The sequence below is a fragment of the Astatotilapia calliptera genome, chromosome 2 (genome assembly GCF_964374335.1).
Source record: "Astatotilapia calliptera chromosome 2, fAstCal68.1, whole genome shotgun sequence".
Taxonomy (NCBI): domain Eukaryota; kingdom Metazoa; phylum Chordata; class Actinopteri; order Cichliformes; family Cichlidae; genus Astatotilapia; species Astatotilapia calliptera.
The window spans coordinates 13237545-13258963 of NC_137423.1; the positions used below are offsets into that span (position 1 = coordinate 13237545).

At 39.6% G+C, this 21419-nt stretch overlaps 1 protein-coding gene across 2 annotated transcripts in view; it reads left to right on the forward strand.

The window, feature by feature from the left end:
- The window catches only part of cplx2b (complexin 2b), a 64733-nt gene that overhangs the window by 22613 nt on the left and 20701 nt on the right, over positions 1 to 21419 (forward strand). The window contains exon 2 of one of the 2 annotated variants that reach the window (XM_026184961.2): positions 21042 to 21205. In XM_026184961.2, coding sequence (XP_026040746.1) covers positions 21175 to 21205 — 31 coding nt within the window. In that variant the 5' untranslated portion in view covers positions 21042 to 21174. Of the gene's footprint in view, positions 1 to 21038; positions 21206 to 21419 lie in introns of both variants that reach the window. The other variant, XM_026184951.2, reaches the window with a different exon arrangement.

The window sequence follows — 21419 nt, forward strand, 5'->3', positions numbered from 1 at the left end:
TTGCATTTAGATAACCATGATGAGAGAGACAGAGTCTGGCTGGCTCAGATGCTGGCAGTTCTCGCTGCAGTCTACCAGTAGCGTCTCCTTTCAGGCCAGGATAGACAAATGTCACCGAGCAGTGTCTAAGTTTGTGGTCAAAGGCTTGCACCCATTTGCCACAGCAGATGCCCCCGATTTCACTTTGGTAAGTGAATGTGTTTAATTGTAGGCAGGGACATTACTGGATATTCTTGTGTAATTGCTACAGAATAATTTATGTTAAACTTTGTTATTGCTACAGGAGAATATTTATTTTATTATTTTACATATACATTTTTTTTCCTGGGGACCCTGTGACACCCCATTGAAGAGCCGTAGGCTGGATCTCTTAAGATCTCACTGTTGGGTTTGTAAGGCCATGTTACTCCTAAATTTCTATCTTGTTCAAAGAGAAGATATAAAACATAGTTCTAAGCTAATCGACCTTAGTGTTCTCCTTTTAAAAAAAAAAGAATCGATAAGAGAATCGATAAGGAATCGAATCGTTAAACAGAATCGAAAATGGAATCGGAATCGTTAAAATCTTATCAATACCCATCCCTACATATCAGTGCAATAGTAGAGTACAAATACATTCCCAGACAAAACAAAGCACTAATTCACTATGTTAAAAGAAATATTTCACTCCTAGTATAAAAGTTAGGTAAAATCAACACAGAAATATCAACTGGAAAAACCCAGTAACACAATAGGTTAAAATTACATACAAATGCAATAAAAGTACAAAGTGTACATCTGATAACTCACTAACTAATCGAAAATGCAAGATCAAATAAATACGTTTTCAGTCGTGTTTTAAAGATTGAATAGATTCTGAAGCGCGAATATCAGCTGGAAGACTGTTCCAGAGGTTAAATGCAGCAATGGCAAAGGCACGATCACCTCTGGTTTTCAGCCGGGACCTAGGTTGCACCAAGAGCGTTTGACTCGATGATTGAAGTGCTCTCCTAGGAGTATACAGGTGGAGAAGTTCAGTTAAATAGCATATTATTTACGATTTCGAATGTAAGCAATAAAACCTTAAAATCAATCCGATATTTGATGGGCAGCCAATGTAGGTGAGCAAGGTTTGGAGTAATAGAATCAAACCTTCTAGTACCAGTTAAAAGGCGTGCCGCTGTATTTTGGACAAGTTGTAGTTTATGAAGAAGGGCAGATTGGAGGCCCAGGTAAAGGGAGTTGCCCTAGTCTAATCTTGAAGTAACAAATCCATGGATAAGTTTTTCAAGATCCATTCGCGGTATGTAATGCTTAGCCTTAGAGATTTGTTGTAGTTTGTAAAAGCTAGACTGTACTACAGAGGACACTTGTTTAAACGAGCTGTCCAAAAGAACACCTAAGTTAAGTACTGTATCAGAGTACATCAACGCAAATCTCCTTCTTCCTTTGAGGAATGAGAAAATAAAAATGGTTCAGTAAACCCGATCGGCATCCAAGCATCAGATCGACGCGAATCAGAACGCTTTGATCAGAGCTAAAGCTGCAGGTCTGCTTTTAGATTTTTAAAAATGTATTTTGAAGTATTCTTGGTCAAAAGATGAATCCTGCTCACTTTGGAGGCCTTCTTGACTTTTGATTTTCATGTACCAACCAGAAGGTGTGGACACTGACTCCATTGGACACCTTGCTGTGCAGAAAACACAGTTCTTTATCTGTGGACGTGTTTCCGTGCATCTTTGGAGAAGCAGCGCCTTTAGCCCAGATCTGTCCTGCACAGCGGAGCAGACAGTCAAACCACTTATCTGTACATGCATAATGAAGCATTCACCCCTCTCAGGACGTCTGTCCCGTACAAACAGCGGCAGACGAACATGCACTGGATTTTGGTGCATCATCGTCATGATTCTTCTCCTTGTTTTTGGACACATTCATCTCAGGAAGTGTACGGTTACTGGGCGAAAGAAAGGTTTGCAGCTATTTTCTGTTCTCGTGCAGCTCAACCTCAGCCTTTTTTTTTCTGTGTACAAATGGTTTTTGTTTTTTTTCCTTGCTGCAAGGTTTTTGTTGTGTGAATTTTTTCCTACTGCTTTCAGTGTGCGGTGAACACGTTTCACAGCTTTAGAGTCTTCTCAGGGGAAACCTCTACACTATTACCGTTTAAAACCTTCAGTTATGGAGAGATGGTAAAATAGCCGTATTTTTACAAATCATTTCGAGGCAAAACTTTGTGTTTTTGCTGTATGAATTAGCGGCACACATCAAATAATAGTTAGCATGTTCACAGCTGTAACATTTTGTTATAGCAACCTTATAAATAAAAACATGAATGAAACTGGTGCAGTTCAGACTGCACATACTGTCTTTACTCGTTAACATAAATGAGCACCTTCAGTACTTGTTCAGTCGTGACACATGAGAATTTATTATCGTAGTAATATTAAAGCATCAAGCGGCAGTGATCTGTGCACCACTCAGAGTCAGTGCTAAGGAGCATGGGAACAGATGTTTGGCCCTGGGGGGGTTTCACATGCTGACCAGGACAGTGGCGTTTGCAGCTGTTAGCAGGTGACTTGTGTCTGCATCTTGAATTAGCACCTGTGGGGGCATCAAACTGTTAGCACTCTCTGAATCGAGTCAACAGACTGAAAGAAAGAGGGTGTACATGTTTACTGTGCATCATGTGGTGCAACATTAAGTTTAATCATTGTAATTGCATGTATAAATGTTTAGATCATGGAGCAGCAGTGCTGCATTTTCACCTGTATCCACTACAGCAGGATGGGGAGAAAAGTGCTCAGATGCGTCCACTGTTTAGGATTCTACATGATCATTATTGTCAAAGTTTGTTTTAAAATGATATTATTTTAATAATATCAGAACTAACACGTACCTGTGGTTGTGATCTGATGATTTTAGGCCGTGGCCATGATGTCCTCTCCTGTCAGTGGCCAATATTTTGGGATTTCTGTTGCATCAAAGGTAGTGCAAGTAAATAATCTAAGTTATAGCTCTCCACACGGACTGTTTACTGAATGCAACCAGAACACTCTCAAGTCTGATTGGTCAGGACTACCTCAGCTACAAAGGCCAGTCACTACGTTTTTGTTACCAAGAATTGTCCTTTGCCTACATATTCAACATTCGACATCAACTTGTTTTTTTCTTTTTTAATGCCGTTTTTTGTGATGAAGTATTTCATCACAAAAAAAAACATATGAACATATGAAACCTTGTCTTAAGGGTTTTGTACAGTCTGTACTGTTGTATCATATACTTCATATACCTTTGTCATTTTATTTAGTCTACTTTCTTCTCTTCTTTCCCATCTAGTCTTCTGCCCTACGTATATTTTCTGGCAAGTCATGTTCTTCTTCCCATCCTCCCTTGCTACCTCCTCCTCTTTCCAGTCCCTCCCTCTTTCCTCATTTCTTTTCATTCTATTCATTTGTCTCTTGCTTCACCCACACAACGGGAAGACAAATGGACAAATGCCACGATGGTAATATATAGCCCGCTTCCTCCCCCTATAGCCTCCAGTACCGGAGGGGAGGAGGCATATCAAGCTATATCAAGAAAAGCAGCCAGAATCACCTGAGGTATGTGTTATATCATGGGCTCCATTGTATGCATCACTACTAGGATTTCAAGCAAAAGCAAATTCTGCTGTCTTATACTTTGACCCTTCCCTGGATTCACTGTGCTTCTTCTTCCTCTGTAAAAAACTCTAAAGGATGTTTGCGGTTTAGTACTGTAATTTGCATGTAATTGTGGGAAAATTCCATGAGATTACATTATTTTTACGGTAACTCACCGTACTCATGGAAACAGCTGTAAAATACAGCAAATGTAACAATTGGTGATGTTACTGAGATTATACTATTACACCATCCGGATTTCTGTTGTTTTCTACTGTAGATCTAAGAGTAATTACTTAAATCCTCATTCAGAGTGTATTACTATAAAATGTGATTCACTGTGAAAGTAGTATAACATATAAACTACAATATACAGCATAATTTTTAACTTAAGGAGTAAGTTGCAGCCACACTAAAATTTAATTCCTTGAACTGAATGGAACCTCATATATTAATAAATGTATTTGTTTATTCAAACAATGTGAAACATTATTAATACTATTAATTAATGGTATACTTGTAAGGTTAGCATTGTGATAGAGTATATTTTAATTATACTCTTGTAGACATTATGACATTATGCTAGTGCAATTATGGTGAACGAAAAGTACATTTAAAAGCTAAATAAAAGCATTATTAGTATACGTACTAGGTAAGGTATACTTGGGAAATATAATTGAAGTATACTCATTTTTTGTATTGCCAGCAACAAAAACTAATGGCTACATTTGGAGTAATGTTTAAAAATGACTTCATTTAGCAGGGTGTTCCTTTTTTTCTCTTCTTATTCGTTCTTATACTGGACCTTCATTTGTTTTTTATAAGGTGGTACTTTTTAAGACACCTCTGCCTAACTACAGTGAACTAACCTAATAATATGCTCTGGTCGTCATTTTACACAAGTTAAAGTGTCACATCCATGAAACCTACACCACTAACCAGCATCAGTACTACAACTTCACTCTCAAAATTAATAAATTCTGGGACAAGCAGAAACTGTATTTTTAGCGGTGCATTTTGTTGCAGGCCAGACTGCTATTAAATGCACTCTCCTAAAGAAATAATTCCTTTGTAGCACCACTTCGTCTTGGTTCAGAAGAGATGTCCTGATATACGTGATAATGTAACACATTATAACAGTTCAGCGCGTTGGGTTGTGTTTTTAAAGCGATTGTTACGTTTTTAAAGCTTTTTAATGCGACAGGTGCAATAGCCGACACCACACCTTCACCTGACGTACAACGTGACGTATGACGCACACGTCGGGTATTCACTTTCTAAACAGCAATGGGGATAGAAAATATTGCTCGAGGTGGTTAATGCTCCTTTCGCTGGTTGCCAACCACCATTAAATAACAACAAGAAGAAAATATTGATCTGCTTCTCTTAGTTTTGCACGTTTAAGCCGCAATTCAGACTCAAACAAAGCTGCAAAGCAGGAGAACAACATGGCCATCAACTATTCTGTGCCACAGATCCAGTTCGCTGCAGCACAGAGTGATGATGAGACCGTTAACCGATATGTGCAACTAGAAGTTGTCAGAGGTAACTGGATGTTCAATCGGATTAAATGCAAGGTTGATTGGATTATATCTGAAGATCATATGCTATTCGTGATAACTCTGCTAGACTCCAAATTGCTCGTCCATGCGGGAGTATCTCAAAATTAAATGAAACCACTTAACATTTTTTCCCTAAAACGGACTGACATGGGACACATTAAAGTTGGATCGGAACCAGCTAATCAGTCTGAAGGTAAGTGTTTTTTTTCACTTATTCGAGAGAAGTCCGAAATGCGTTCTTATTACTGTTTGTTTTGACTTTTAAGCTACCCTACCAGGATATTTTCATTCAAATGCTAAGACAAAATGTCAATATCTATGAATGTGGAGACTCAAAAGACTAGTTAGGTAATAGTTGCCGATGGATTTATGAGAAACTTGGACGTTTGCAACAGGTGAATCGGTGAACAACCGAGGTTGCGCCCAAATGCTTAAAGCTGTTAGCTGGTCAGTGTTTTCAGGTGTGCTTGTACTACCTGTACGGTGCGGAGTGCTGACTAAGTCATGTTAAACCCATTAAAGCGCCGAGCTCAAATATCTTTTCATTTTTGTGCACTGTTCTCTTGTCGGCACACATTTTCTGTTTATTGAAGCCTTTTGTGAATAATTTTGATCATGTTAAAACTGGGAATTGGTCCCTATTGACAATACTCTTATTTTTTGCATTGCATATGCCATTTAGGAAAGGTAATTGGTCACTGAACTTTTTGCAACTATGTGTATTTCTAAATTTTGTGGCTTCAGTGCACGCAAATTTATATTGTTCAGTTTGCATGTTAAAAGCCTGCCAAGCACCCCAAGGCTGATTATGCTTGGTAAGAAGTCATTTACGAAATAGAGCTGATTAGACCATATTAAAATTTCTGTTTGACACAGGAGCTTTTCGTGGACACAGGTATCCAGTATCTGTTTTGTTAGCTCAAATTTCTGTAATTTCCTTTATAAACCAAGGTTGTTGGACATGTGTCTCAGTGAATCAAGCAAAGTAACAATATCAAATTTCACATTACATATTACTGATCAACATGGTAGTCTAGCTACACCAACAGCAAAAATACTGAAGTCAATACTGTAAAGTTTAACAGCAGCACAAACTATAAACTCCAAAATAACCATACAGTTGATTCATCTCCGGTAATTTAACTGGGCTGACTGTTTGTTAGGTGTGTTTAATGTGTAGAATAATTGCCAATTTTGTACAATTATAATATGTTAAAATGGACTTATGTACATAAGGCCATTAACAATTAACTGTACATAGCTATTTGCTTTATGACTATCTAGACAGTGTGAAGAAGTGAAGTATTGAAATTATTTTATGTTGCATAATGACAACATGTTGCCCTGGGACCACTGTGAAGCAAAAGGTTGTTCACATTGACCCTCATGTCACAAATTAGGTAACTGTTTTTGCCATTTTTAGTGAATTTCTTGTATAATTTAAGTGACCAATGTGTTGTTACCTGTGTCTCCACAGATTATCCATGTCCCATGCCTTCTGGACATTTACACAAGACGAGCAACAATGAAGACAAGCTCTCTTGCTATCTTGCAAGACGCTGTCTCTGTCCAATAGGTTTTTTGAGTGCAACAGTTTGATATTATATTCATTACAATTCAGTTAATTTGTATGGTGCCAACAAAATGAATGCCAAGGCACTTCACATTGTAGGTTTAAGACCCTACAAAATATAAATAAGAAAACCCAACACTTGAACATATGTTGTCTGCCATGATATGGATATGACATAATATTGTTATTGTTATTGTTTGTACAACCATCTGAGAAAATAATGGATTACATGGTTTAGTAAAAACAAGTGCTTCCTCAATGAAAATATGTTTTCAGTTCTTTTCAGTTTTTGATTTTGGAAATGTGTATTTCAGCAGGGAAAAATCAGAATTGAAATAAAGTGGTGTAAAGCACATGAATTATATTTTGTGTGTGTGTGTGTCTATCTATCCATCCAATTTTTTTGGAACCCTCCAGTCTCTTACAGTATGTTAGTGTTAACTGACATTACGGTCAATTACGACCTGTTAAACAGTAAATGACCGCCTGTTGGGACACTGTGTCCTCTAGCAGAGATGAATATTTTTGGTACTGATGATGCGTGATAACGGTAAGTTACTGGTTAATATATTGCAGTTTATTACCTTGCAGCGGGCTTACAGTGACATACCGTGAGTAAACGGTAGTATACCAATTTCTTAATCACAGTATGATGTTACTTTGTTGACGTAATTTACGACATAACGACATAACGGTATCTCACTGGCGACAGTGACGCCAGTGAGATACCGTAAAAAAGGCTACGGTGCGTTACCATAATTTGTCCAAGAGTATTATACCACACCAGCAAAAAACGGTATCATCCTGCAGAACGGTAAGCTACCGTAACACGGCGTCATGGTATGACGCTGGCAACAGTGACGCCAGTATGTTACCGTAAAGTGGCGATGAAAAGTCTAACAGTGCACCTTTAGCAGCAATAACCTGAAATCATCACTTTGTACATGACTTCATCAGTCTCTGATGAAGTCATGTACAACTTTGGCCCACTCTTCTTTGCAATGTTGCTATAGTTCATTAACGTTAGCAAGTGTTTAAGGTCCATTTCAGTCAGGCTGAGGTCTGCACCATCACTTTAATTCAGATTAAGTCTGTCTTGTGTTTTATTATCATCTTTTTATTACTTTTACTATCCCGTCATAAAAAAATATTATTTAAACTGCCATTAATTTCAGTATTAATATATCCACTTCTTCTCCCTTATAAGCCTTTTATTATGTAAATCTGCAGTTCAATTAATTTATATTTCTATGTACAACAAAAAGAAATCCTAAAAATAGTGAGTTGATTATGGAAAGTAGTGATATTTCAAACGAGTGATCAGGTTTTGGAGAACTTTCAGACATCCACTGAGTGGATGGACAGATGGAGAAACGACTGAATGATGTTCCGAATCGATGCAAACAGTAAAATATCAGGAGATGATTAAATGTCAGCACGTGAATAGTGTTTCTGTCTGTCAGAGGTGAACGTGTCAGCAGCGTCTGAGGGTCTTTTGTTTTTTGGGGTCTTTTGTCTTCAGGCTGAATGAGTTCACTCTGAAAATGTCACCAGCTGTTTGGTTGCACTTCATCACCAGCTGCCTTTTCTCTCAGTCTTTTTGTTCACTCAGTGTCTGTTTGTCTATTGTGTTAAGCTTTGTAGTTTCATGCTAATTGCACTTTGTTGTGGAGTTGTTCACTCATCTGCTGGAAAACACCTCAGAGGTTATTTTTTTTGGCAATTGGCTGGAGTTTTTTCCTGCTCAGTTCCACTCAGTCATTTTCAAACCTACAGAGATGCAAATGCAGATGTGCATGGTCCAAATGTCCAAGGCTATATATAAACGATCCTTTCACAGGCATCTGTGAGGCATCCTGCATCTGTATTGAAGTTTGATGTTGGATGTGTTGATGCTCCAAAGATGTGTTTACATTTGCTTTGCTTGAGCTTGATTAATACAGCTGACAATAACTGTGGTCGTGGTCATTTTCAGACCCTGTCAGGAGTTTAAGATGAGTGTCTCGTCGTGTGCCTGCTGCTATCATCTACACCAACTAGCCAACCAGCAGGACTGCAGCATGAAATGGACACTTGTTAACGAGAAGAAAATCAAACAGAAAAGATGGAATGTGTAGTTTGTAGAAGCTGCCTGCTGAGTTTAGTCAAATGTCCACCAAGGGAACCTCATTTAGAGCTGTTAATTTAATAAAAACCTTAAAAATGTCAGACAAGTACCTTTCAAATTACCCCCACTGATTTCGTGACCACAAGGAGTCAGATGCCAGGAAATGGTTTCATTATTGTGACACTGCTAAATCTTAACTTTAGCTTTTTTTAAGGTAACCAGTCCAGGAGCATTAAAAAGTAGACCAAAGTCAGAAGTTGTATTTACTCTAGGCCGATCCTTTAACTAAAATGAGCAGGTTAACATGACACACACATTACCTGAGCATGGTTAAAAAGCAGCTTTTAATTGTAATGTTTTTATTTTGGTGTGGATGAGGCACCTGTCTTATATTTGACTGCCTGCAAAGCGCCTCGAAGATCAAATGACAGAACTAAGCTGCAGGTTTAGTGCTCACTGAAGACGCAGCATTTGACTTGCGCTCTGTCTCTCCTTTTTTTTAAAGCCATGATTATATATTCTTTGCACCCACACATGTATTTTATTTGTTTCTTATCTATCCCCTTATTTATTGTATCCAGGCTGTGATTTATTGTGATTTATTAATAAAGTGGAGCACAAACTGCCGAGGCTGAAGGGGTCCGTTTCAGTCTGCACTGCTGACAACATTCACCAAGTTCATTGACATATATTCAATTCAATTCAGTTTTATTTGTACAGGACCAAATCACAACAAGAGTCGCCTCAAGGCACTTTATATTGTAAGGTAGACCCTAGAGTAATAAATACAGAGAAAACCCCAACAATCATATGAGTCCCTATGAGGAAGCACTTTGGCGACAGTGGGAAGGAAAAACTCCCTTGTAACAGGAAGTACCAGGCTCAGGGAGGAGCGGCCATCTGCTGCGACCGTTTGGGGTGAGAGAAGGAAGGCAGGATAAAAGATATGCTGTGGAAGAGAGATAGAGGTTAAAAACAAGTATGATTCAGTGCAGAGAGGTCTCTTAATACATCATGAGTGAAGAAGAAACACCCAGTGCATCATGGGAATCCCCCAGCAGCCTACACCTATAGCAGCATAACTAAGGGAGGATTCAGGGTCATCTGATCCAGCCCTAACTATATGCTTTATCAAAAAGGAAAGTTTGAAGCCTAATCTTAAAAGTAGAGATAGTGTCTGTCTCCTGAATCCAAACTGGAAGCTGTTTCTATAAAAGAAGCCTGAAAACTGAAGGCTCCCATTCTACTTCTAAATACTCTAGGGAACTCATGACTTCAGTCCAGTAGCACCTTATCCCGCTCCCGGATCCATCCGATTGGTGAATCACTTACAGGTTCCACAGTACAGGCTTAAAACAGTGGACATTATGGTTTTGCTCATTCAGGCCCAATGATGTGGAACGAACTTCTATTCAATATTATATGAGCTTCATAATCTTTAGTATAATATTCTAATCTAATAAATAAGTTAATATATTAATAATCTATACTTGTACTGTATAGGTGGACTAGATAGCCATCTTTATCACTGCCGTTTGTTTTTCCCTTTCATCTTACATATGTAGAAATAATAGAGGTGCTACTTGTAAATCAGTTTTAGAAAGGCGCCACAGTTTCCTCAGTGATACTATTATTGTTTCCTCATGTGGACAAAGGAGCGTTGTCCTTCAGTATCAACTGCTTTAGCCATCATTGCAGAATAAACACTGAGTGTCCAGGAACCTAACAGCCACCTCACTAATTGTTAAAAAAAAGAACCCTGCCATGATAACCATCCATTCTCTGAACAGAAAAGTACTGTGTGCATTTTCCTCTGTGGCCCTCTGTTGTAACCTTTTGTCCTCAGTTGGCTCTCAGTCAATAAAACTTGGAACCTGCCTGCTCTGTTTCCTGTACATGGACTTGTTAATCCTGGAACTTCCTGACTGAAGGTAACATTCCTCACTGTTGCATCCAAATTACCCGATAATGTTTTGTTTCACAGTGTTAATTAATGTAAAATGTAAAACATTTTAATCTTAAATGTTGAGTTTTAGCTTTCTTTGATATTAGTGGCAAGTATGAACAGAAAGATCCAGAATTTAATTTAGCAACCATCCGTAACTAAAATGTGGATCTGTCATTCTCAAGACAGGCTTGCATTAAATATTAAAAAAGAAGGAATAGTGTCATATTTAATCCATCATATCAGTCCTTGATGAAGCTAGTGCTAAAATTAACCCTATTAACTATTATTAAAATGTAAAATATGCAAGTTAAAATTAGCCCTGTCTCTGTGACGCGGTCTTTCTGAAGCTCCTTTACCACAGTGGGTCAGTGACTCAAGAAGAATAATGAGAAGAATAATCAAATGCAGTCCTGTAGACCTCCTTTGCCTTCTAGCTTCTGTTGAGGAAATAATTTTTCACTGCAGACTCACATGAATAAATAATGTCTGGAGTGCTAAAGTTTCTGCCCGGCAAATCTGAGAGAGCGGAACAGTGTTAGCAGTTCATAATTAATTCATTTACTGGCGTCTGTGACATTTATTTTCTGTCTTTGGTGACTTTTGAATCATCAATGTATTATTTGTAGAGCGGGCAGCAGCGTTTTACTCTGATAAACAAAGTGAAACATATTTGCAGTCTGTGCATGGAGAGACTCAAAATATGAGCCTGAGTGCAGAATCTATGAAGGAACAAATAATCGTGTTAGGTTCAGGGGTGATCGGACTTTGGTGTTTATTTGGTGTCAGGACTAAAGATATAAGATTCAGATTTGATGAAAGTCATCCTACTTTATAATGCAACACAGGCCTGAAACATTGGGCTTGCAGAAACAATGGTTTCAGCTGGAGGCATACAGCATGGTTATGTAGAAGTTGTTTTTACACATCATTGCTGGAATTTTCAGTTCAGTTGTATTTATATAGCTCCGAATCACAACAACAGTTGCCTACAGGTGCTTTTTGACCTCTGTAGTCTTCACATTATCCAGACATCTTCAAAATGACAAAGCCCAACATAATTCAGAGGTTGATGATGTTTTTGTGGTTTGATAAATATGGGGAACACACTTAATGTTTTCCCCATACACAGATGATCCACCCCACTCATCACCCATCACCCTAACCCCTAACCCTAACCCTAACAAAGAAAATCTAGCTTATTTAAATGGAATATATAACACTCAAACTGAATGAAGCAAACATCAGTTTTGCTGTGCCATATAAATTCTGTTTATTTTAGTGACCAGGTGAAGTTTGGGGATTCTCTGGGGTGCCTGAATATCAGCATAAATGAACAAGTCAAGTCAAATCAAGTGACTTTATTGTCACTGTGCAGTGGTACAGTACACAGTGAAATGAGACAACATTCCTCCAAGACCATGGTGCTACATATAACAGACAAGCAACACAGAACTACATAAAGTGCAGGGTGCAAAAATTCCAAAAAACCAAAACAAAGACAGTGCAACACCAGACAGAAGAGAACGATACAGACACAACAGTGCAATAAAAATGTGCAAAAGCCTGAGCACTGTGCAAAGAGTAACTTGGTGTATGAAGGTGTGTGTGTCTGTGTGTCTCTTTGTGTGTATGAGATTGTGCAGATTGGGGCAATGATTGACCAACATTTCAATATTTCATTTTGTTTTAATTCTGTTAAAAAAGATCAGTCAGTAACAGCTCTGCAATAAACACAGAATTAGCAAGCTTGGTCTAGAGCAAACCTCCTTATCCCCGTGACCAGGCCGCAACAAACATGCAAAATATGAACTTCTGCTTATCCAAACCCCTGAAGAGTAAACCAGCCTTTTACTTAACATTATTTATTATTCAGCATGCTCTAAAATTTCTCAGAGGTACCTTGGCAATCTGATGCAACATGAATGAAGCACAACAAATGATGCATCCATTTTACTTGTTAACCCTCTCAAGGCAGGCTTTGCAGATTTGCAACAAGTAAAAGCTAACAAACTGATTACACCACATACATATTTTATGAGCTTTTTTTACTCAGAAGTACCACTGCAGGTATTCTTTTGTGCATTAGCAACAAAAACTTAATTTGAGCCAGAGAGGGTTAATACCAGGAAAGCTTCAGAGAACTGATGGCGCCACCTTACAAGCTTCTCAGACTGTGTTGTAATCGGGGGCACAGCCCGGTCCCATTGGCACCAGATGGAATGGCAGGTTGGGCGTATGAAGGGTAAAATGAATATACTTTTGCACTAGGATGCTACAGTACATTGAGATTTTTGTGCTCCCACATCCTTCCTGGACAGATGAAGATGGAGTGTTGTGGTGGAGTCTTGCTAACCTGCTGTGAAAAATGGCTCCTGTCAGTAATCCATCTCGGTCCACTCGTCCAGTATTGATTTCCCTTTCAGGTTTGCCCACGTGTCCCCAGGGTCAGCTCATCAAGCACAGGGTGAAAGGCTTGCTGGATGTGTGTGTCTGTTTGTGCGAGTGCATGTGTGCTAAGCACTACAAATTGTAAGTTCCTGGAACTGGTTAAAAAGGACAGGAGCAATTCTGGTGTGACTGATGTGCTGAAACTTGCTTAGTCGAGAGGGGAACTTCCCTCAGAGGTTCAGTTCCTGCTTGCTGAAGCTTTATTTTCCATCTTTGAAATGGTTGTGTTTGGAAAGGAGATGACTTGAACTTTATAGCTATACTAGCAGCTCAGGGAATTCTAGGGTCTGAAGTCTGGGGACTTTATATTAACGCTGATGTGGTCTGCAGGATTTTTCTTGTACACAGTTTATGCAAACTGACTTGCATTACTCATGTAATTCATTACTGTGACATTAAGTGCTGCAGTAGGCATACAGACAAGGAAACCAGACAGCCCTCCTCCTGCAGCTGCCCTGCTGTGTGCTGAGTTCTAGGCCTCAAAACCTACTCTCTCCAGTGAAAATCCTCTTCTTAATCCACCATGCTGCCATATACTTCTCTGTGTCCTTTTCCATGGTTACACTATTCACTGGTCCTAACAGAACCACAGTTGGCCAAAGTCCTCTATTAGAGTACAGGCAGGATTTTCCAAAGCCTGTGAACCAGAGGAGGTGCAGGAGCTGGGTTCCCTCTCAAACCACTTGAACTACAACATAGTGAAAAAAACTTATTATAGATTATAGAGCCACCTTTCAAAATTTAAGCCAAAGGTTCAAAGGTTGTAATGAAGGATCAAACATGTTAAAAATAGAGGTGTTAAAGGGTGGTTCTGTCCAAGGTTATTATAGTTAAGTAAAACTAAACTAAAACCTACAACACCTACAACATAGTTACCAAAAATGCAGAACTTATTTATTTGATAATTGTTCGCGTGTGGTTAATAATAATATGGATGCCTAAACAGTGATTATTAATGACAGTTAAAACAGGGTTTTTCCCTTCTTGCATAAATTTCTGATTTATTTCTTCAGTATAAATCTGTCTATTTGGAAAAAACACAGTGTGTTTTTAGTGTTTTTGGTGTTTGCATGTATTTGATGACACACAGAAACACAGAATAGCCTGTAGCCAGCATTATCCTTTAAAGCTCATTCATGTGTACTTTTTGTCTGCACATGCACACATTTAAAGCTTTTCCTCCTTTTTCTTGCCTCCCCTCCCCTGAAACACGCTCCCTTTGCCTGTCATCAACATGTTCCAGTGACAGCCTCGTGCTTGTCTTCACCAGTCGCTCCCATCCACATCTCCTTCCACGAAACTTGGAAACAACTTCCAATTAACTGGATAGGATCAGCAAGCCGTCCTGCCTGGCCCTGATAACATTATCCCACGTCACGCACTGCTGCCAGCGCCCGGATTATGAAATTAAAAAAAGAAGCTGAAGAAGAAGAAGAAGAAAGGATGGTTGAGGATGGAGGGAAAGTGGTTGGGTGCTGGGGAATGGGAGCTGAGGTGGGAGGGAGGCTTGCCCCTGGGGACTGTCATCAGTGATTGTATAGTATATTTGGCCCTGTGTGAAAAGGAGGGTTATGTAAGGTTTTAAAGCCCCTCCACTATCACCAGAACAGAGAAGTTCAATATGCCGGAGAGCTGCTTCAGCTTCCAGTCCAGTGCTAACCGCCCACTGATAAGCGCTTACATAACGAGCTGCGGTTGAGGTCTCTGGTGTCTGATGAGTATGTAAATGGAGGCAAGTAGAGGAGCGCTCCTCCGTTTCGCACGATAACGCTGTGATGAATTGCTTCAGTCTTTTCTCACATGAATTATTTTTGAAGATTGCATTTCTGTTGTGTCGAGATGAAGAAGCAGAGACTGTTTGGGTTGCAGTGATTTGAAAATGTCAGACCCATCTCTTCTTTTTTTTAAACGGAGGACTAAATGTCTTCAGTGAGCTTAGACGTGCCTCTGATTGCTAATAGCGGATTGTAGGAAACACTAGATGGCATTGGCAGGTTAGGTTTTGGTTAATGTACTGTGTACTATGAGCTTTCCTCAGCTTTGGAAAGGCCTTCCTGAGGAGAATCATTGACTTCCTGAACCTGGTTCCTCCTATTAAAACGGAGTTCTTCCTTTCCACAGTTGCCAGGTGCTGCTTTATTATCACCCGTTTGATTGGCCTTTATCTTGTGCCCACTTTCTCTTTTGAATCGACATGTTTTATTTAAGTATTAGTAATTAAATCGTGACACTATAAAGAGTCATCATTTTTAATAGTTTTCAAACAATTCCTTTTAAAAACCAAACTTCTTTTATTATATAAAAACTAATCAAACATTCAAACATACAGTCAGACATTTTTATATGTCAAAGGTAGGAAGAGAATGCCCCTGTGTGTGTGTGTGCGTGTGCGCGCGCATGTGCGTGTGTGTGTGTGTGTGTGTGTGCGCGTGTGTGTGTGTGCGTGCGCGTGTGTGTGTGTCCTCTTCCAGATGTCCTTGTCTGACAGCCGCATCTTTCCTTTATTCCATTAGTGAGTCCTTGAGTCTGTTTCTGTAATGATAAGAGAAATGTTCTGCTTCCAAATGCGTGCACACACAGACACACGCGCAGACCCCTCGTCCAGTTCATGAGATGTGTCCCTGCTTCTGCTACGCTGCTGCACGTTTTGTTCAGGTGAAATACCAGGAAAAAAAACAACATACATCCAGTCTTCAATTTTTTTCCAGCTCAGGGTTGGAAGCTTATCTTATCTTTGCCTTTGTTACAAACAGTAAAAAAACATTATTATGAAAAAACCCACATTCACTGTATCACAGAAACATGCCACACCTGACCAGCTGGGATCGTATTAAACACGGACACATGGCCCGTCCTGTTAGGGATGCGTGGGCTCAGATGGGTTCCTGTATCTTTATACATTACAGCAATGAATGTCAGCAGCCGATTACGCTACGCACAAACACACAGCAGCCACACACCCACCGTCTTCCCCCCGATAGCAGATACATAAAGTGTTGTGGAACTTCTTTTCATCCTTGTTATGAAAATACATTACAAAAAAATACAAAATACAATAAAATACACAAAATCTAACATAAAAAAAACTGCAATATGACAACAAAAACTTCTTCGTTTATTATTTGCCATCGGCGCTCCTGTGTGCTAGTTTTGTAGTAACTTTACACCTTACATCACTGCTGATCGTTAATATTCACTTATTGTTGTGTATAATAAAGCCCAAGGCACCAGTTATGTGACATTTAGCTAAGTGTGGACCTGTTCTGCTCATTTCCAGCACTAGATTTTTATTCTTGGACTCCACTACAGTAGCTTTGGATGATTCACAGTTCAAAATAACCCAAATTACGTACTGCAGGAACTACATGCTGTGTTATTCATGCACCAGAAAGTTGGCCACAGTGGTATTAGAAAAGCACATGCACACATATAGAAGTTTCAGGAAAGCAGCATAATAAGAAAGAATCCTCTCCTTGTGTGTGTGGCGTCTGTTTCCAGTGTTCATTGTTCTGTTGAAGGACACAGAGGCTCGCTCGCTATCAGAAGCCCATAAACTGTGCGTGATAGTTAAATTGTATATTTATTGCTATAATAAAAGTGTGTGTGTGTGAGTAAATGTGGTTGTAGTATAAAGCACTTTGAGTGGTTTGGAAGACTAGAGCTGTGCAGCTGTATGAATGCAGTCCATTCATCCAAAAGGCCACAGGTATATATTTGTTTCTCTTCCTCAGTGGTTAAAAGAATGAGTTTAATATCTAATAGTTGAACTGCAGGTGACTGTAAGGACTGTAACCTCTGACCTTCTTAAAGCAGCCGGGACATTTACCACGACAGCTGCCGTCTTGTTGAGACAGTGACCAAAAAAGTACTCAAGACAGAAGGAAAAAAACCCACTTTCACCTCCAACTGAACCAAAGTGACCTGTTTGATTTAGCTAGTCAGGTCTGTAAGAAGTCAGCTTGGACGGCACCAGACGCTGAGGCAACACCTACACAGCCAGCTTAGAATGACTAATTATCACAAAGTGCAGTTTGTGGTGCATTTGTGATGGATTTTAAGAATGCAACACGCACATGGTGTGGTTGAAAAGTGGGCTTCAATAGAGAAGGAGCAACTGCAGCATTTAGGAGCAGAAAGAAGCACAAAAATAAATTAAAGATCAAAAAAATGTGATTACAAGCCCAAGTGGGCTGCAATGGCGTGTTTTCTTTGTTTATAATCTTCACGTTCAGTTCGCTAAAACACTCATTCTTCCTCTTTTACGACTTTGGTCATACCTGTAGGAGCGGCTAAGCTAAAGGTCTGACAACAGCAAAAACATGAGCCAGACCAGACCAGCTGGTCAGCGTATTTCTGACACTGCCCCCTGGTGTCATTACACAGCTACAACATGTAAACAACAGGCTGCAAAGGTCCAGCCAGTTACATGTCACTGGACTGAGGCTGGAAACTGGAAAAGCCAACAGCTTATGACTAAAGAGACTTTACTCACACATACACAGCTGTTCAGAGTTCTTTAGTATTTAGTATTTAGTATTTATTTATTTATTGTCATTGTCAAGAACAATGAAATTGCGTTTGGGGCTTCCATACAACCCAAAAAAAGAAGAAAATAATAAATACCCCTTAAAACCCAAGTCTACATATTTAACCCAGTGTGACAATCCTTAGCAATAATGTTCGTAGAAATTCAGACAGACCTGAGAAACATGACAAAATACATGTGATTCCAGTTAAACTCAAATGATAGTCACATATTTCTGCATGCACCTCTCCGTAAGCACGCACACATTCATGCAGAAACACTTACTCTCCTCACCAGGTTAACAGTCTGACATTTCTTCTATTGTCTATCAGCATACATTTGCAGTCTTTTTAATCAAATCTTGCGTGTGGGTGAGCATGCCGATTTTGAATTTCTGAATGTGTGTGTATTGAAATGAGGTACTTCACCCCTCGAGGCGTTCGGTCACAGTTACAAATGGATTGCCATCCCACTCGGCCTCGTCTCCCGTGTCACCTCCCAGAATAAGCTGTGCAGCTCAATCTGCCGTCCCTTCCTATTTCATCCCGGCACCATTCAGCCCTGGCAAATACTGGCGTATCAAAATGATGCCACGAGTGTTCAGCGAGGAGAGCAGGAGAGATCTGCTTCAAAATGGAAATGCTGTTCTGGTTCGCCAGGTGCAATAAATGTGAAGGATTTCATCTTGGCTGCCACTTGCACAGTTAATCAAATAGATACAAGTGAGTTTATACAGCAGCACAGGATGGGGCACTGTATTCAGAATGGGCCAATGAGCATTCAGGCTGCAATTTGTCTAATGACCAAGAAGCCAACAAAGAAAAAAGAAAACTTAAAATCCAAACTTTGCACAGCACATATTGTGCATGTTTTCTTCAGATGGGAAGAAAATCTGCACTGCTAGCGTTGTCAATGCTAACAAACTGTTACCATAGTTTTATCACTCATCTCCTTAGTGTCAACTATTTGAAGAACATGCACGGTGAGTGTCATGTTGGCCAGTTTAATGTCACCATAATAAATTAGATGTTTTACTTTAAAAAAATATAGTAGATTTGGCATTCGACTGTGTCCCTCGGAGTGTCCTGTGGGAGGTGCTTCGGGAATATCGCTACCGGCCATTCGATCCTTATACAACCATTGCAAGAGCTTGGTCTGCAAAGCCAACAATAAGTCAGACTCGTTCCCGGTGGGTGATGGACTCTGCCAGGACTGCCCTTTGTCACGGATTTTGTTCGTAATTTATATGGACAGAATTTCTAGGTGTAGCCAATTTGGCTTTCACTTGGGTGGTCTCTGAATCTCATCTCTGCTTTACGCAGATGATGTGGTTCTGTTGGCTTCATCGGGTCATGGCCTCCAGCTTGCACTGGAATTGTTCACAGCTGAGTGTGAGAATCAGCATCTCCAAATCTGAAGCCATGGTCCTCAGCTGGAAAAGGGTGGACTGCCCACTCCAGGTCAGGGATGAGTTCCTGCCCCAAGTGGAAGAGTTTAAGTACCCGGACACGCTGGAGATATTATATCTCTCAGGTGGTCTGGGAATGCATTGGGGTTCCCACGGAAAAGCTGGAGCAGGTGGCCGGGGAGAGGGAGGTCTGGGCTTCTCTGCTTAGGCTGCTGCCCCCACAACCCGGCCCCTGATAAGCGGAAGAAGATGGATGGATGGATGGAAAATATAGTAGTTGGTACTAGGGCTGCCACAAACGATTATTTTGATAGTCGACTAGTCACCGATTATTTTTGCGATTAGTCGACTAATCAGATCATGCATCCATTGGACGTAAAACGTACAGCTTATTGCACCAGCATGCATCTGCTCTTATATAACTATCATTAGCTTACAGCTTTAAGTGTTTAATGTATGTACTAACTAAAAATAAAGACAAGATGATAGTTTGTTAAATTTTAATGAAATTAGCAGATTGTTTTGGTGAAGTTTAATAAACTCCTTGCTATCTAAAATATAACAGGACACCGGAGTATATTCTCGAGCATCGCACATTTCTGATAATCAGTTGTCTGCTTGACGTTTATTCAGCTGTGTAAAAACTATAACTTTAAATCGTAATCGTGACTAGTCGACTAATCTTGGCAGCCCTAGTTGGTACCAATGTCATCCAAATTCCTGGATTTGATATTACAGCTAGCTAAATTTTTCTGAGCTTCTTCTTCGAGATGCATATTCACTCTTGCATTATTTACATTCTGGATTTTTATTTTCTTGCACCGGTTAAATCCATACATTACCTCTTTAATAGGACCTGTACATGCAGCCATATTTTCAGCATTTTATCTTCAAGTATCAGATCTTATGACAGTTTGTTCCATCAGTACACCAGAAAAGCAGCAATAATCATTACATGCTCACATTTTTCATCTGCAGTCTCTGTACAGATGATACGACAGTTTTTTACTGCACAGTCGATGTCTCAGCTGGTAATTCCACCTGATCGATTTATTCTGAGAATCAGTTTAAATAATAATTCTGATTACAGACACAAAAGTGTGCACTGCAGTCACTGAATCACAGTCAAACCTGCAGCTTTACTGAAGCTGAGTAAATCAGATTTAGCTAAAGATGAAATTTATGCAAAAGTGATTTTATTACCAGCTGGGTTGAAATGCACGAAGTCGCTTCTGAAAGTGAGACAGTGAGATTAGCATAGTGTATGCAATATTAATTAGATATAGACTTTTGATGTAGACAGGATTTTTCATTCTCATGAATCTAGTGTGTGTTTTTATGTTGATGCTGTATGAGTGAGCACAGCCTGATTTTCTCATACATGTTTAGTATTTTTCATATGTTTCAGGTCAATCTAAATAGAAAACAACTGCATTTCTTTCACTTTTCCATTAAATATGTATGACCACTTATTGACTGCTCTGGTATTCAGTTACAGTCGGATAAGTGACTCAGAGCAAAAGGGCTCAGTATTGATCTACGATCTTCCCAGGAAGGGATATCTGTCACGGGGTAAAGAGTGTTAAAAAGATCCCATTATGTGTTGTTTTAAACTCAGAAGGAAATGCTGTCTCATGCTCCCTGATGCCAGGCGTGTTGCGGATCTTTCACCGTGTTTGGAGATGTAATCATGCACTTTCTACAAAGGAGGAAATATGATTGTTTACAGCTGCAAAAGCTTAAATTTAAATCAAATCACTGGTGTGTTTTTCTATGTGAGGAAAACAGTTTACTGTTTTACAGCTGTATGGTTTGTTTAATTGCTTCTTTTTTCAATCTCTTGTGTCCAGCAGAGAGTTGCTGAAGACGCTCGGCATCACAGAGGAAGGGGGAAGAACTGAGACACTCACAGATCCCGGGCTTGGTGGCTGAATGCTCAGTTGTCTCCAGCTTGAAGAAGAACATCTGTACTAATCAGCAGGAATCATGGATTTTGTAATGAAGCAAGCTCTAGGTGGTAAGTACTGCAGTCCTAAATGCTTTTCCTGAGAATACATTAGAGTTGGAGATATTTTCTGTTTAAGATGCTGTACAAACACATATGTGCATATAAACATGAAGGCTTTCTGGTTTCTCTTTGAATCGGCTTGTAGTTTGACCAGTTATGTTCGATCACATGGCTGCATGTAGATAGTCCATGTAGAAAGTAAAGGAGAGATCTTTTGTCCCTA